Source organism: Bombus vancouverensis, chromosome 17 (assembly GCF_051014615.1).
Source record: "Bombus vancouverensis nearcticus chromosome 17, iyBomVanc1_principal, whole genome shotgun sequence".
NCBI lineage: Eukaryota > Metazoa > Arthropoda > Insecta > Hymenoptera > Apidae > Bombus > Bombus vancouverensis.
The window spans coordinates 3,649,381-3,667,986 of NC_134927.1; the positions used below are offsets into that span (position 1 = coordinate 3,649,381).

Below are 18,606 nucleotides of genomic sequence, written 5' to 3' on the forward strand. Positions count from 1 at the left end.
TATCATTCAATGTCACCCGTCTATTCGACAGAATCAGTTTACGTGCACTTTTAATGTTGTCAGTCGTGGATGTGGACGACCTTCCGGTTCCTTTTTCATGACTGACACCTATGCTACGTTCTTTGAACTTCTGTATCCATTCAAACACACTTGCTCGCGACAGAACGCTTTCTTAATACTGTGCACAAAGTGTTCGATAAATATCGGCACCAGACACGCTCTCCAACCACAAAATACGAACCGTTACATGCTGCTCTTTTTTCGTACAAATCACAAGTGGGGCATCCACAAATGAATTGACGTAACACGTTCAAACCTGAACAGCATTGACTTAAAAGATAGTGATGTTATACGAAAAGTGCAGATAGGACAGTACGGCCAACAGAAGTTCTAAATATAACTGGAATATAACTGGAGCGCGGACAAGTTTTGGCTCGCTTTCCCCACACACACGTAATTATTATTTTTTAATTTTTAATGTAACATGGAATATTGAATGGCATGATAATAACTATGCGCGGTCTTAGGTTTTGAGTTATGTACAAATGTATGTTTGGTAATATATATAAATAATAATAAGTAGTACTAATCTAATTTACGATACACTTACAAAATCGCATGAAATAAGAATTAAGTCATACTAGCGTTACGAGCAGCCCCATGGCAGCCGAATATTAATCTAATCTAACCTATAACTCATTGATTTATCTTTTTCTACTTATATCAAAGATAATTAGCATCAATAAGTCAAGTTTAGGTTGGGATATGTAAAACTATGACCACCCATGTGCCAGAATGAAATGTAACGAAAACTAGATTTAATTGAAATTTTTTGTAAATATCTCGGAAACGAAGACTGAGCGGCGATTATGTGTATCGAAAAATGTTGTTTAGAATTTTGATCTTGATAATATATTTTTAACTCGTTGAAATTTTCTAGACGTATAATTACCTTTACTGTTCTATTACTTTGTTAAGTGTTCACTTTTTACATTTCTTTCATAATAGGTAAATGTTTCACTTTTCGTGTCTGAAAAGGTGGTGATTTTTATGGAAAATTCGCACAGGTAATCAACTCTTCTTAAAGATAAGGATTAGTTAGAACTGCATGGTGTTGGGAATTTTACAAATTATTATTGCAAAAGTACCTCTAAACCTGCGATGAAAGACGCAAGGCTAGAAAGAGATTGCTTTCCGCTTCCTCCAACACCAACAAGCAATGCGTTTCCTCTTGGTGACTCCAGAATGCGATTTATTTGACAAACCTGGTACATAGCATCTTCGAATAAAACCAGATTCATTGCCGCTACCTACTCCAAGGTAAAAAAAATATATATTCGATTAGAAAAAAGAAATAGTAACATATATAAAAAATTAGAATATTCCAATCAGAATAAATATAGGTTTTACTTGTTTTATCAATTAATTTTAATTCAAAAAACGTATAAAAACATCTTACTCGTGAATTAGAAACTAATTTACATTAAATTTTAATAATACTGCTATATACAATATAAAATAAGTTCTTATGTTATCTATTTTTACAATCGAGACGTGCAAAAAAGGTTGTGTGGAAAACGTTTCATGTACCAAAATATTGTATGTAAATATTGTTTATGTACAGCGTGTAATCTATATGTCAAAATTAGCAAGTATGTTGTAAGTTTTATATCATCCATAACAAAAGATCTAAATTTAATCTTGTAGTAATGTAGTAAACAGAATAAAAACTGTCTTTTACATCTGAATGTGACATTATTTCGTTTGTCACATTCTATACCGAAGGAACGTTAATTTTAAGCTATAGTCAAAAGATTTCCATAAGATTTTCATAATTTCGAATGTTTATTTTTAGAATGACTATGATTTGTTTTATTGTAACATTTGACAAAACTATTAACTTGAATATTATTTATATTTTTTTATATGATATATTATATAATTTATATTTTAAATATAAATTATTACCAGTTCGTTATAATTAACCAGAGCTTCGTCTAGTAACTTGGTCAATTGTTGCCAATCTTTTATTGGCATATATTTTGGTTCACCGATTCCTTCCGCAAAATGACAATATATTATTGGTCCAGCAAAGACAATATTTTCGTCGATTTCCTGTCATAATAAATGATATTATTAAATTTATCATTATCAAAAATTAAATTAAGAATATACGTAACAAAGACCTATTTACTTCTCTTTTATTTATAATAATTAATACTACTGACATTTTTAAACTTACAGAAATATTTTTGCGAAGCGACTCCTTCAGCAATTGCTGAAAGGCTTTTACATCTTCAGCACTGATTAATTTATCCGAATACACTCTTGTTGCTTCGTGAACGTACAATCTGATCAAATGATTTCCAGTCGGAACAGTCTCACCGTGTGCAAACAGTATGCCCTTAAAGAAAGAGTAAACCTTTTTTATATCAAATATTTATTATTAAATATAATATTAAATATTTTTTTAAGAGAGTTAATTATAACGTCACGTGATTTTTATCTCAATAAGTTGAATCTCATGGTAACTACTTCAGTTACCGACTGCGTTCGACATGTATACACGTCAATCCAAAACTTTATTTCGGTGCGGTTGACGTGTATACTTGTCGTGTAAAATAAAAGATTACCATTTGCTATAAAAACTCAAAATTTATATAATACTTTACTGCGTATATCGGCTATTCCCCGAATTCTTTTGTGTATTTTATTCTATTATCTTTTGGCAATTTTTCAGTTTCTAATGACAATAACCTTTTCAACGATCAATGAATTGTTAATTTTGTCGTCCAACGCAATTCCAATTCCCCCGTGAAGATACCATTTACTGAGGAGACAATATTTAGTAAATGTGGAATAACAAATATACGTAACGAATATTTCCGGACACACGAAAATCCGCAGGCATTAAGAGATAGTTTGTGCAGAATGGTACACCACCACATTCTACCAAAGCGCACCCTACCAGAGCACTTGACCAGCTGTTTTGGAAACAAGTAGTTGGTCGAGGAGGATCTGTGCTTCGACCTGTTCAGTCCTAAGATTTAAATCCCCTCTATTTTTAATACTGGGGATACACGAAGACACGATACAGTAAAATTTTAAGAGAACAGTCAGGCTCTGTTTACAAGAAAACAAAGGACGTATCGAACATCTGTTGTAAGTTGTGTCTTTTGTGGACACTCGCAGCCGAGACAATCGCGGTGCGTGTGTGATTTTGTTGTGGACGATCCCTACGACTTATACGAGATAAGCTGCCGAAATATGTATCGTTCAGATTGAGGATCGCCAGATCAGAAAGATCTATCTATATTAGATTTCAAAATTATATTGGATAAGCTAAATAAGATAAAATACCATAATGACCAATTCAGCGGAGATAATGGTGCGTATAAATATAAACGTAACAAAATCCATTCTTTTTTTTTATACGTGGGGAAATCCTCATATCCACCGCGCTTCGCATCCACCCACCCATTTTACGACATAGTCAAGTGTACGCTTGTTCGAAGAGTAAATTTTGATTTACTCGGAGATAAAGCTTCCTATGGAAAAATATTACTGTACTAACGTCATCAGTTTGGAAACACTTTACACAAAAGGGCATATTAATTTTAATAGGTAAACTGCAGCAAAGAGCGATAAATTTCTATGGTTTTAATTAAGCTTTTGTCATTTTAATTACTTGCTTTGTTGAAATAAATCTTACTTGAAAGATGTTTGAGAGATCACGCAGATTAAATACGTAATGAAATTTGACTGCTGTTGGTAGGAATGTTGTTGAAATTTTGTGGTGACAGTACAATGCTGCATTTAATAATGATTCTGCAATTTTTGTCAGCGCTAAGTTAAATTTGTTGATAGGATTCATCAGGTGTTGTTCTAGCATTTGGCTGTAGATCAATATTAAATTGTCTTCTGTTGGAAAACTGCAATAGAAAGAAATTTTCAGTTGATAGAAAAAGATTTTTGTAATAATAACTTAATATAAGTTATATTTCCAGAAGTTCTATATACATATTCTATATCATATACAGGGCGATGCACGTAAATCATGACAGCTGAATATTTTTTTTTTTTATTATTATTTAATTTGTACTTTACAATTTGTCCAGCTGGACACTCGTTAAAATTGTCTAGCTTTATTACTATGTAACACGTGGATGGCAGCCCCCAGCAAGATACCATCTTCCAGTTTGTTTATTTTATTTCTTTAGCGAGGTCAGTGGGATGTTTTCTTTTCAGTCTCCGTTTTTATATGGGTTTCGCTCGTGTCAGCAGCCAGCTTATTTGGAAGCGTTGCCGTTATTTCCTTGTTTTTTTTTTACGCACCTGCCGATTTCTTCTTGGATCGTTGATATTTTTAGGTCTTTGTGTGATCCTCGTTTCTGATATACCACGGGGCGCTGACTACTGTTCTGAGTATATTTTTTTTTTTTTATTATTATTTAATTTAAACTTTACAATTTGTCCAGCTAGACATTTGGTAAATTTTTCTCACTTAATTGGTAAATAGCCATGTGGATGGCTACCCCCAGTGAGGTACCATCTTCGAATTTGATTATTTTATTTCTTTAGTGAGGTGAGTGTTTGTTTGTTAGGTTATGTCCTTTGTGAGATCTGTTGGTTGTTTCCTTTTTAATCTTCACTGAGTATCTTTGAGAAGCGACTCTGGTTTATTTACCTAACTCATTGCTGCTGTACCCCATAGTGGTATTCCGTACGTCCAAATTGGTTTTATTATCGTTTTGTAAATTTTTAGTTTATTTTCCATGCTGACTTTAGAGTTTCGACTAGTTAGCCAGTACATCTGTCTTCTTTTTATTCGTATTTTGTCTATAATTGATTTAGTATGTTGCTTTCATGTAAGTTATGAATCTAAGTGGAGTCTTAGTATTTAACTTGTTTTGTTTGTTTTATGTGCATGCCATTCAATTGGTTATTAGGTGGTTTCTGCTTTCGTATTGTAAATGTAATGTGGTTAAATTGACTGGGGTTTGCTTTTATCTTGCAATCATTTTTCTATTTTTCTGATACGCTCTGGTAGTAAGATGTCTGCTGTTTTTGGATTAGTGTGCCTGACTAATACAGTCGTATTGCCCGCGAATGTCAGTATTTTGCTATTGGTAGTTGTAAGAGTGCTGATTTTGGGAACGTTTATGTACTTGGGTTTCGGCCCTCTGAAGGGATTGTCGCCGTGCACCAGTCACAAGTGGCTATCCTGTTATTGTCTTTTCGGCCTGGGACACTAGCTGATGGCTGTGACCTGTAGGATGTTTGTCAATCGTAGTTATTCTATTATTGTTTTATAATCCTGTGACAGGGACACAAAAGGATTGTAACTTTACCGAATTAAATTTGCTAAAACAGTTGTGTGATGTAACAGCTAAATAGATCAGGGATCCATATATCTTTAATCGTTATACAAATAATTTCATTATTTGTATTACTATTATTGATATTTATGATCTTTTTTAAATACATAGAACAAAGATGAGCTTTCAGAGATTAATGTCTTCTTATTTAATTTCATTATTTGTATTGTTATTGTCGTAATTTGTGTTCTTTTTTAAAAATACATAGAACAAAGATGAATTTACAAAGATAAATCTTTTTAAGGATAAACAGGAAGTAAGTAACTGTTCTATTATCCGAAAATTCCATTATCCTAACATCGTTGCCTCCTAATTAGTTCGGATAATTGAGATTCTGCTGTGTATCTTTCCAACTGCAATAGTATTGGAATATTTTTTATTTGCGATGTTCAGAACTATAACAATCTTAAGCACATGTTCAAAATGATAGCTCCTCACTTGTGAACATTTCGTAATGCTGCGACAAGAAAATAATAGCATCTTACTCAATATTTCTGGTGTCACAGCAGCACAACCTTTACGTATCTTAATTTTCTGTTACCTGGATTAATCTTACGTGACTATAACCGTTAAATAATTACATTTTGATGTCGATTATTCTCAGATTGCACCGTACATGCAAAAGCCGTTCGTTTCATGTTAAGTTTATATCCTGAACATTTTATGTCCATTGTGAACATTCTCAAGATGTTCGGAAAACTTAAATTTTGCATGTCCTAGCAACATCCATGTTACGTTGCCTAAAACATCTGCATTCCACCCCTCGCGACCGGACAGCCAACGGCCTGCGTAACGTCATTACGACCCTCAATGAACCTAAGGACCTACCATAGCCTTTCCCTTTCACTGTATTGTATCAACATGAGTCTTCAGTCAATCCGTTTGTCCTGAAGAATTTCTTAAGCCTAAAAATATTTTCGAAGCACATCTGGTTTTTAGAGAGGTCCTTGGGTTTATTAGGCGCACTTAAAAACACGGAGAAAGCGGGTACGCACCTATTAGGAAAAACCGAATAGCTATCTAACAAAACAAGCTGGTTTTTCCCATTGTTACGACCGTTCGCGGAGAGACGCGGTCGCGAGGAAAACGCGTCAGCGAGAGGCGTAAATTCTCGCTACGATTCGATGAATCGACGCCGCGAAGTAGTCGTTCCCCTGTTTCGGTTAAGATAACAGGGGTGGTTAAATGAATGTGACACAGTAGTAAGTTATATTTCACCGTTTATTCCACAACTTGTAACGAGGATAGTTACAGTGGTGCGTATGTACGAGATGAGTGAGTGACTGATCTGCGGGTGTGTATACCCGCTCGAAGGATGTTGACCGTTCGAAGGATGTGAAATCAGTACCGTCTTGGGAGACGATGATGTGTAGGAGGAAAGCTAAGGATGGGTGTGTCTAGCGCACGGGACCATCGGATTTGTTGGTGCCGATGTTATTTAGGAAAGTGAGGGAATAGGCTTCGTTTCTAATTGGTTAAACGAAGGGTCTTAACCGCCCTCGAGAGAAAATGGTTAGTGGGAGGAAAGTAGCAGCGTGCGTGAGAAAAACCAACTTTCCCTTGTCCAGCCGTGGTAGACAATAGTCTTTGGAAATTCCTCGGAACCAGATGTTTGTTTGAAGGACCTTAGCAGGCAAGTGACTCGGGTTTATGACGGATACTTAAGGCTATTGAGGGTACGCCGTACGGAAGAGCGGACATCTGGTGTCCGTCTGGCCCGCGGTGTGTGACCTGGGCCAGGCAGAGAGTCGCCCGGCGTAACACCCATGAACAAGGTCACCTACCAACCACGATGGTAGGAGGCTTCCTACTCATCCCTTCAAGCATCAGCGTAGGCCGTAACCAATCCACATCGCGGATCGTTACCCTCACTTTTCCTAACGAAAAGTGTGAACAACGAATCCGCGTTCTTCATGCAAAGGGGCACACCCACACCGAACTTTCTTCCATATTAACATAAGAGCGAGTCAGTACAAAGATACAAGTCAGTACAAAATCTAGCGCCTAACATCTAAGTCTAAGCACAACGCTAGAGGAGTATAATTCACGTCAACTATCTAAGTCAGTTCTCGGTATTGTCGAACATTCACCTCCTCTATTAAGTATCCTATAGTGCTACATCCACTAACATACTAAATTCAATTATAAGAGCCTTGCTCTAGTGTGCATATCTATCTTATCTTCGTGCGACAAGTTGTTATCTATTTATACCTACTCAATAGTATAATTTAAATGTTGGAAATATATAATTTATAATTCTGTAAATCACAGTGTTCTACTAACTGAATCACCCCTATTATCTTAACCGAAATCAGGGAATTGATCAATTCGTGGTGTAGATTGCTATAATCGTAACGGGATCTTACGACTCCCGTTGACGTCTCTCCTCGCGATTGCGTCTCCCCGCGATTGGTCAAAAATGCAATCCATTTCTTAAGTCTCACAAATGTGCTTAAAACTTAAATTTTGGATGTTCTAGGGACATTTCTCCCGAAAGTCATACGAATATTCTCAAGGCCAAATTTCGAATATTTTACTACTATCCATTTCGTAAATCCGAAGAATTAAATATCAGATGTTATAAGAACAATCATTTTGTAGATTTTACAGATAAGAATTTCACTTTACAGATTAAATTAAACATTTACAGATTAAACCACAGATTTTACAAGGACAACCGTTTCCTAAGTTTCACAGTTAAATATTGCAATATTTTGAGAACATTCATTATAAAAGTACAATTTTTCCAATTCCATGAATTTTTGCAATTCTCGCAAGGTTTCCATGTTTAGGCTATACACGCACTAGAAATTCTAATTTCAGGAAGAAGTAATGCAATAAATTGTTTAAATTTCGATCGCGAAGAATCTGTGTCTAACTATACATAATTAGAACAAAATGTTCTCAAAAGATGTGCTGCAAGCGGAAAGTAAATGATTCCCTATTCAAAAGTAGGTCCAAAATGTACAATGACATTTTTTGATACGAAGTTTTGTTTTCGAAAAAATTGACGCTGGAGATTCGTCTAGTACGCATGCACTTGCAAGGACAATCCATTGAATGGGCTAGAACTTAGGTAACCTATTCGGCGGTACGAGTCATATGGTGGTTCCCTATGTACTGGAAATCGAAAATATAGAATAACAATTTTCCATATCAATCCGATATCGTAAAATTTCTGCATACCAAGAAACGTGACTGCTTTTAGTTTTAAAACATGTGCTAATTTATCGGTACGTCTATGAGAGAACGATATAATGTGAGGTAATAGTCGTGTAATACCAAAACATTTCTTTTTTTCGATGCTTCGATTGTAGATTATTAAAAATAGATTATCAAGAAAGGTAAAAAATATTGGAAAGATAAAAAAAAAAAGCCAACACCACACGGAGTTCCCAAGCGGTCACCCATCCAAGTACTATCCGTGCCCAGCGCTTCTTGACTTTCGTGATCGGACGAGAACGTGTATTTTTTTTTTCTTTTTTTTTAAACTGTTTATTAAAACCCAATATACAATTATAAATACATTATAGTGTTCACAATAAACGGTGAATTTATATAATGGTATCTTAGGCAAAGGTACCGATACGCAACGGTACTACGTAGCCATGCTGTAATATGTGTCGACGCTTTACATTTTTCGTGTTGAATATATCTTTTGGTTTAAGCCGCTGGAGGAGCGGAGCTTCTATGTGATTTTGTTTTTACTTGTTTTTATTGTCCTGGAAACTGGGTCGCAAAAATACTGGTTCAGTATCCACCAATATTTTTTTGAATTTTTTCTATGTTTGTCTTTGGTGTCTTTCAGGGGGAGGGCCATGTTGTATCTCCATCTAGTGTCTGCGGTCCCTATTTTTCTCTTTATATGATAAATTATCGGGATGTTATTTTGGTCTTGAAGGTAGTTTTTTCCGTCAAGGTATGGGAAAGCTTCTGGCGGGATGTAGCCTGTTGTCAGAGTGTTTTTGTAATATGTGTCATTTGGAAATAAGCAGCTGAAGATTAAACTATTTTCTTTTATCTTTGCCGCTTGCGCGAAGTGGTTTCGTATTAGCTTTAGGATGTGACAGTCTATGCGGTGAACGTTGGCTAGGTCGTATATTATTTTGTTTTTTACGTATTTTTTGAATCCGCTGTGTTCGGATCTGTAAGTGCTCAGACGAGCTCTGATGCATTTTCTTTCGAATATGCGAATTTTTTCCATTTGGGAGGCTGATATGTTGTACCAGATTGGGCAGCCGTAGGTTATGATCGGTCTGATTAGTGCTTGATAGCATAGAATTTTTACTTTGCTGTCGAGATGTTTGGAGTGGAATAGTTTTTTCATTTTCCAAAATGCTTTATTGGCCTTGGTAAGTTGAATTTCGGTGTGCTGCTTGTAGTTTAATTTGTAATCTATGTTTACCCCTAAGTATTTTACGCAATTTTTGTGTGGTATGAGGGCCCCTTTGTCTGTTTTTTCTCTTATCTGAAATTTTTTGCAGTGTTCTCTTTCTATTGGGCCGATTTCACTTGACTTGGGTCTAAACAGTATGGTTTCGCATTTACTTATGTTGATTTTTAGTTTCCATGCGTGGTAATAGTCGTTTATTTTCTCAAAGAGTTCTTGGAGTTCCGTTTTTATAGTTTTGGTTTTGCGGCCTGTTACGTATATGATTAGGTCGTCTGCGAAGGCTATGGAGCGTTTATGGGTGGATGTATTGAGCTCAAAGAGGTTTAGTAAGTCGCTGTTGTAAATACTGAAAAGTAACGGGGAATTTACTGTACCTTGTTGTAGACCGTTTTTTATGGAGAATTCTTTGCTTGATGAGTGTGAACCTTCAGTCATTACGAATGTTCTGTTTGTGATCATGTCCCAGACTATTTTAATCAGGTGTTTAGGGAACTTTTTTTTTGATCGGTTTGTATATGAGACCTGGGATCCAGGCTGTGTCGAAGGCTTTTTCGAGGTCTATTAAGCAGGCGGCTACTCGTTCTTTTGCGTTTAGAGCCCAGCAGATGTCCGACGTGAGTTTGTTTATTGCGTGGATTGTGGAGTGTTTGTGTCGGAAGCCGAATTGATTCTCTGGGATTATGTTATTTTTTGTGCAGAAGGAGGTTAGGGGGTTGTTTATGATTATTTCGAATACTTTGCTTATGTTGGGGAGGAGACTTATGGGTCGTAGGTTTGCGGGCGATGAGCCGTCTTTATCCTTTTTTGTTATAGCTATCAGTTTGGCTTTTTTCCATTTTCTGGGGAAGTATGTGTTGTTTAGAGCATTGTTGAAGAGTACTGTGTAGTACCATTTTATTTTGTTCGGTAGGCGCTTGAGTAAGATGTTTGGGATGCCGTCGAAGCCGGAGGATTTTTTGTTGTTTAGTTTGGAGAGGATTGTGTTTAGTTGATTGTAATTTGTGAAGTAGTTTATTTCTGGATCTGGTTGTTTGCGGTTGTCTGCGGTGTTTTCGTTTGAGAATGTGCAGACTGTTTTGTTTAGCGTTTTGTCTTGTTCCATTTCATTTTTGAGTTTGTTTGTTTCGGCGATGATAATTCTGTTTAGTTGTTCTCGGCCCATGTGTTCGTTTTGCGTATGTATTTTGGAAAAGTGGGTGCCGATAATGTCTAGTTTTTCTGTTGTTTTAGTTATTATGAAGTTACCCTCGGTGTCTTTGATGGTGTTGTGTATCGTTATACCTGCTTCTTGGATGAGGGAGGCATTTTCTGGGGACAGTTTGAGAGGTGGGATGGGGTTTTGTTCTTTTGATCTAAAGATTTGATTTATTTGTGGGAACATGTTGGCTGAGTCGTTTTTGGAGATGTTTTTTATTTTGTTTGTCCAGTAATGGTTTATAGAAATTGCGAATTCTTGTTTCAGTTGCGCTTTTATTCTGTGTAGTAGGAACTTTAGGAATTCTAATTCTTCTCTTTTGTCGTAAGAATAGTTAAATTTTATATTGTTTATTTTGGACAGTATGTAGCTTTTATCTCGCTGTAGATCTTTTATTTTATTGTTTATATAGGGCTCGCATGAATTTTTTTGTTTTATGATTGGCACGGATTTTTGGAGGGCGATTTGTGTGTGTTTTTCTATTTCGTCTAGGAATGAGTCGATTTGTCTGTTTGTTAGGTTGACGTTGTTGTAGATCTCCAGGTCGCAGTTTTGTTCGAGTGTGTTTTGGAACTTTTTCCAGTCTGTCTTTTTGTAGTTGTACCTGGGTGTCTCGGTCTGGATTTCGAGAGTTGGGAAGTCAGATGTGTTTTTGTTAATTTGAAATACTAGGGCGTTGTGGTCACTGTCATAGGCTAAGGTTTTTAGGGTGTTGTTTGGACGTAGGTTTTGGAATTTTAGTCGCGCATCTGCTAGGCATATGTCCAGGTATGAGTCTCCTTTTGGGTAAGAGGGTAGCTCGGAGCTGTATAAGTTTGTTTTGTAGTGGATGCTTTTATTGTCTAGCCAGTTTCTAATGAAGTTGCCTCTCCTGTTGTTTATTTCGTTTTTCCAGCTTGTATGTTTTGCGTTAAGGTCTCCTGCTATTATATAGTAGTTTTCCGGTTTGTTGAGCTGCAAGAGTTCGAAAAGGTTATTGAATTCGTAGTTAAATTCTTTCTGGTTTCCGTAGGTTGCGTAGGCTGCAGTGATGAATAAATTTTCCTTATTGCTTATTTTTATTTTTATGATCGTTGTTTCTAAGGTTCTGAAACGTGTTATTTTATCAATTAGGATCGTTTTGTATTTTATAGGGTTTTTTATGAGGATCGCTGTTCCTCCTCCTTGACTGGCGTTCGGTCTGTCGTGTCTTACCATGGTGTAGTTTTTGAAGTGTACATTGTGTCTTTTGTTTAGTTTTGTTTCTGAGATGAGTACTATATCGGGGGCTTCTTTATTTAGTAGGGTTAGCATACTGTATCTTTTTTGGTTTGAAATTAAAGAGTTAGCATTTATTGCGATTATTTTCAGATGTTTTAGGTTAAATTTATGTGTTTTTTGCTGTGATTGTTGGTTTGGCGTGTTTTGGTTATTCGTCGTCTGTACTAATGAAAGTGTTGAAGATGGCGTCGATCCTTTCTTCGTGCGTTAATAGAGTGTTTTTTATTTCGTTTAGTTGCATTTGTTGTTCTTTTAACGCTTGGAGGATACCTTTTTTAAAGTCTTCCATAACGTTTATAATGTTTAGATGGGGGGGAGTTATCGATTGTGATTGGGCTTTGGCTTGAACGCGGATCTAAGTTTGCTGATTGTGGGGAGATTTTGGTTGTTTGATTTAGTGTTGTTTGCTGCTTCACTACGTCAGAGAACTTTAGTTCTGGGACGTATTTGCGGCTTATTTGGGCAATTCGTTGTGTCTTTGCTTCTTTGTCTTTTTTTATTTTATCTGCTACCTTTTTACGGAGCTCTACGAGTTTGGGGCAACCTTTGTATGACGCGGGGTGTCCATAGTTTTTGCAGTTGACGCAGAATATTTTGTCTTTGGTTACTGCGTTTTCCTTTTTTATTGTGCAGTCGCCTGGGCCATGGGGCTCACTGCATTTAACACAGCGGTAGTTTAGGTTGCAGTTTTGCGCTGTGTGGCCTATTCGCTGGCATTTGTGGCACTGAGTTATGTCATCCTTTTTTTTTTATTATTTTTTCCCATTTTATCTTGTAGTAGTTAAAGTAGTTTATTTTTAGTAGGTTGCTTGTATTGCTGTTGGGGGATAGCTGTATTATGTAGATTGGGAGCAATGTATTGTTCTCCCTTGATCTTTTTGTCGTGAATCGTGTGACTTTTGTGAATTTTACGTCGTCTATTTGCAAGGCTTGTAGGTCTGTGAGTATTTCTGTTTCGGTGTAACTATTGTCTAAGCCTTTTAACAAGTATGTATGGTGTTTCTCTGTTTTGGGTGTGTACGTGTAAAAGGTTGTGTTAGCTGAGAGGAGTATTTGTTTTGCTTTGTGGAAATCGGGTAGGTTTCGGAGGTAGAGTGCATGTTTACCTGAGTGTATTCTTTTAATATGGAACTGATTGATGCCCGCTACTTTCTCTATGAGCGTTACCGTGTCCTTGGGGTCTTGTAGGAGTATGTTTATGGGTGGTGGCCTGTTGTCTTTTGTGGTGGGTGGGGTGCTCGTGCGTTCCTCCGCGGAGCATCCGGTGGGGCGTCCGTCCGGTGCTCGGTCCCCCCTTGGCGATGCTGGTGGCGCTGGGCCTCCTGGGTTGTACGATGGGGTCTGTCGCCCCTGCAGTGTTGATTGTTTTGGTGGTATGGTGGGACTGTGTTTTCCTATTTTGCCTCGTAATGTTTCGTTTTTCTTTTTTATTTGTTCTAGCGTTGAGCTCGAAGTAGAGTAGTTTGATGGTCCCGGTTGTGGATGAGGCTCTGGTTCAGATTGTAGTATACTGAATCTGTTTTTTGTTATGATTGCTGGAGGCGAGGTTGCTCTTACGGGCTTCATGTTTTTCATTTCTTTAGCCTTTTCTTCTTGGCTGGAGTGATAATCTACAACTGTGTTTCCTAGGATGTTTACTAGTCTTTTCGTCCTGGCAACCAGGTTTGGTTGTGGGTTGAGTTTCCGCGTCTTTTGAGCGGAAAGTCTTAAATTATTCTTGATTTTGTTGGCCGTTTTTTGTGTGATTATTTTTCTCTTGATGGCTTTTTTTATTGGGTCCACGGTGGGTTCCGTTTCGTTGCTTTTGGCTTCATTATCGGTAACTTCTATCTTTTTATACAATTTTATTTTGTCTTATCTTATTTTATTTTCTTTTTGTTCTTATTTGTATTTATGGAGATGATGACGATGCAGTATTTTTCACTATTTTGTCACTATTTTGTCACTTGATCCTTCTACTTTAGTGGATGTTAGTCTACTCCGACGCGCGCTCCGAGGGGTCCGTCCCGCTCGGTGGTCAACAGTCGACTGACGAGAACGAGTGCACTCAACGCGGTTTGAGCGTTGGCTGAAGTAAACAGTTCTCTTATTTGTTCCTGATGATCAAAAAATAGAATATTTAAAAAAACATAGGTGTGTGCCAAAATGAGAATGATACAATGTATGATAATTGTCGCGTAATACTAAAACATTGCAATTTCTTGATGCTTAGAATATAGACTATTAAGAATTGATTATTGAGGAAGCCGAATTGATTTTTTAGGATTACCTTATTTTTTGTGCAAAAGGAGACTAGGGGTTTATTTATGACTCTTACGAATATTTTGCTTATGCTGGGTAGGAGACTTATATTTCGCAGGTTTGAGGGAGAGGAGCGGTCCTCATTTTTTTTTTCTTCTGTGATGGCTGTTAATTTAGCTTTTTTCTATTTTCTGGGGAAATACATGTTATTTATTGCATATTTAAAGAGCACTGTGTAATATCATTTTATTTTGTTATGTAAGCGTTTATTGTTTAATTTAGAGAAAATGATATTTAGTTGGTTATAATTTGTAAAGTAGTTTATTTCTGTGTCTGGTTGTTTGTGGTTGGTCGAGGTGTTTTCATTAGAGAATGTGAAGACTGTCTTATTTAGCGATATGTCTTGCTGTATTTCATTTTTCAGTTTACCTGTTTCGTATATAATAATTCTGTTAATTATCCTCGATCCATGTGTTCGTTGTGTGTGTGTGTATGTGTTTTGGAAAATTGAGTGCCGATAACTTAGTTTTTCCGTCGCCTTACATGTTATGAAATAACTACACTTCATGTCTTTATTGATGTTCTGTATCGCTATACTTGCTTCTTGGAGGAGGGGAGCTTCCTCTGGAGGCAGTTTGAAAGAAGGGATAGAGTTAGATCTTCTCTTTTATCGTAAGAATAGTTGTATTTTAGATTGTTTTGGATAGTATGTAGCTTTTGTCTCGTTGTAGCTCATTGTAGCTCGCTTTCGTAGTTACGGCTCTATTTTACAATGGTACTTCAATAGCTAAAACGATTCCCTTCAACATTCGTAGCAGTATTTTTGATTTCCTATGCTATCAGTTTCTTGTAAGGATAATTGACGGATTTTAATGGTCCGAGAGGTCGAGCGCCACCCTTAACCAATAAGCCTCGCATTCATCCAGGTATCGTTCACGCTCCTCCCGCGAAGGATTTTACGCAGTAAACGCCATCTTGTGGGCGAATATGCCGTTTGACGATTTTCGTGAAAACCAATCAGCGTGCGTATTTCGGCTCCTTCGTTTTGAGCCTTATTGGAGTCGCTCGCTGGAGTTAGGCCCGCCCGAGTATAATAACGGTGTCGGCAGTCTCGTTCGAATATTTCAATGGTCAATGTCGATGAGAGAGTCAGCTTCCGTGCCTTCGAATCGCTAAACGTGGAGTAACGAACCGTTTCAATCTCTCAGCGCTCTTCAAGCGCTCGTGCAGGCGAAATCGTTTTGTCAGTCATAAAGATCAGTTAATACTTTTCTGAGCTGGCTTCTTCGGTGCGTCAATATCTTCAAGCATTCGTGGACATGGCTGTAAGCGTTGGTGGAGACAGAGTCGTTCCATCAGGCGTAACGACCTGTGGACAGTCCTGTGCGAAATCTTCAGTTGTGAACAGTATCTCCAAGCATACGCAAAGGTGAGTATCATTTTAGTGAGCGAACGATTAGTAAACCGTCTCGTGCGGGTCGTTCAAATGCGCACCGACACGCGTTTGCGAACGAGTGTATCGTTAATCATTCGTATCGTCGTACGATAATTCAGTCGCATTCGTTCAGTCGTACATCGCATCGCGGTATTCGCTTCACTTGCGTCGTATCGCATAATCGTGCGCAGTAAGCATTCGTAAATTTCGTCTTAATCGTCGAAGACAACTTGAAACTTAGGCATCGTTTGTTCTTCGATATTCTTCGAGTTTTAACTTCGTCAATTGTTCTTCGCGCATTGAGTCATTACTCTCCCTCGTAAATCTGTTGCCTAAGATTAATTCGACGGGAAGCAAGTTACAGAGCGAGATATCGTCGATATCAGACACACGCGCATGTTAGACGTATCGTTATTTCTTTAACCGTTTGAGTACCAAGTAGCGTGATCACGCTGTTTAGATTTTGTGTCGAAAAGTCCCGGTATATTTGAACGCTACGGACGACAGACGGTGTTTTGTATTTCATTGCTATCTTAATAATTTTTATTGAGCAAAACTTGAAATATTTATAAACTAATAGTACAGATATATAAAAATATAGATGTATTTCAGAAAATGAAGAAATATGACGAGCGCTATTTTGCCGCTTGTTTCTCTTCGCAATCGATTAAGAGGTTATTTTTTCAACCTTGGTTCTTCAAAGACCCCTGGGACTCAAACGGTTAAATTAAGTCAATATTATCATAAATAATTATTTTTCTACTTATTCTATATGATTTTCGAAACATTAAAAGATTATTATTACTCGACTATTTCAATATTGTTTACGATACTTTTTTAATTGCTGTTAAACTTGTTACCACTGGTGTGAGAGACTGTAAAATTAATTCGAAATAGTATTTTACAGAGACTGATGAAACCGATCAGTTAGATATTTATATAATTAAAAGTTATTTCTATTTCTGAATTTTCTTTGCGATTATGTTAACTGTGCTTGAGCAGCGATGGGTCAAATTTATAGGAAAAATGTTTTAAATACCATTTTAAATAGTTGTTGGTCTGCAGTACGAATAAAATATTTTAAATATGTAGTAAAAAATAAGCTATCTTTATTTTCACACTGTGCTATATGAAATAAAGTATCTTATCTTTGTATTGCAAATAGTGTTTAAAATGTTTCTTAACAATGAAAATAGATTAAGCAGAAGGTTAATATCAGAATGCAAGAATCCAAAATGTTTACAAATTAAATTCATGTTCTTTTTAACCCTGCTGCGGTCTCCGGGTCTCTTTCTTCTTACTGCTCTCCCTTCTTTCTCTAAGAACTTCTGTGTTCGTTAAACGTATAGAGCAAAATTTTATTCGACTGGTGAAACCGACATATTTGAGAAAAGGCGTGCGATGATAGAAAATTTAGGAAACGCACTGATACAAAATTATATTATAAGACAGTAATATGGCCCGCGTAGGAAAGCTGCAAAAGAAATAGCAGAGAGCGTTATAAATAATTCGGAATATTTCAAAGAGAAAATAAGTCGATAACTCGGTAGATAACTGGTGATAACACTTAGATAGCTCGTCGATACAGAAAAATTCTCGTAGATGTTGATAGATACTAAACTCTTTTCGATTGCGTCGATTTATTTGTACTGGTCGGGAGGCAGTCAGAAAATTGGAATTCGCCTTCGTCCGACGGTTACACGTATCCACCAATATTTTTTTATGTTTTTCTGTGTTTGTCTTTAGTGTCTTTCAGATGGAGGGCCATGTTGTACCTCCACCTGGTGTCTGCGGTCTGTCCATTTAGGTTTTCTTCGTAGAGTATAGTTTTGATCCCAATTTTTCTTTTTATGTGATTGATTATTGTAATATTATTTTGGTCCTGGAGGTAGTTTTTTCGTCTAGGTATAGGAAAGCTTCTGGGGGGATGTAGCCTGTCAGAGTGTTTTTGTAATATGCGTTGTTAGGAAATAGGCAACTGAAGATTAAGCTGTTTTCTTTTATCTTTGCCGCTTGCGCGAAGTGGTTTCTTATTAGCTTTAGGATGAGACAGTCTATGCGGTGAATGTTGGCTTGGTCGTATATTGTTTTGTTTTTTACATATTTTTCGAATCTGCTGTGTTCGGATCTGTAAGTACTCAATCAAGCCCTGATGCATTTTCTTTCGAATATGCGGATTTTTTCCATCTGGGAGGCTGATATGTTGTACCAGATTGGGCAGCCGTAGGTTATGATCGTAGATTAATGCTTGGTAGCATAGTATTTTTACTTTGCTGTCGAGATGTTTGGAGTAGTGTAGGAGGTTGAATGATGAGATTACTAGTAGGTGAAATCGTTAATGTATTTAAAATTGTCAATACAATGTCCTAATTGCGAAACGGTGTGTATAAAGTCGTTTGGTCGCAGTTTATAATAATCCGTTTGCGATCGCGTCCGTTTATTTATAGTAGTCGAGGGGGATCGGAAGATTCAAATTTGTCTTTGTTTTACGGTTACGGGTAGCGGCGTCGTTGTTTTGCTCGGAGTTTGTTTATTCTTACATTATACGTAACCTAACGAACTTTATACTCCGAAGCGAAACAACAACACGATTTGAATCGAATTCTAACTCTTGTGCCGCTACATCACCCCCCTACCAGTGATAACGTTTTTATTGCATTTCCAAAGGAAGTCCCCGTGTTTAATACTTTATGATGTCTAACCG

The 18,606-nt window shown here is 36.9% G+C and overlaps 1 protein-coding gene across 1 annotated transcript in view; it reads right to left on the bottom strand.

The window, feature by feature from the left end:
* Positions 1 to 18,606, bottom strand: part of LOC117161966 (dynein beta chain, ciliary-like) — a 112,821-nt gene that overhangs the window by 63,702 nt on the left and 30,513 nt on the right. The window contains 4 exon segments of the mRNA XM_076626170.1: positions 1,149 to 1,310; positions 1,969 to 2,115; positions 2,243 to 2,404; positions 3,713 to 3,932. Coding sequence (XP_076482285.1) covers positions 1,149 to 1,310; positions 1,969 to 2,115; positions 2,243 to 2,404; positions 3,713 to 3,932 — 691 coding nt within the window.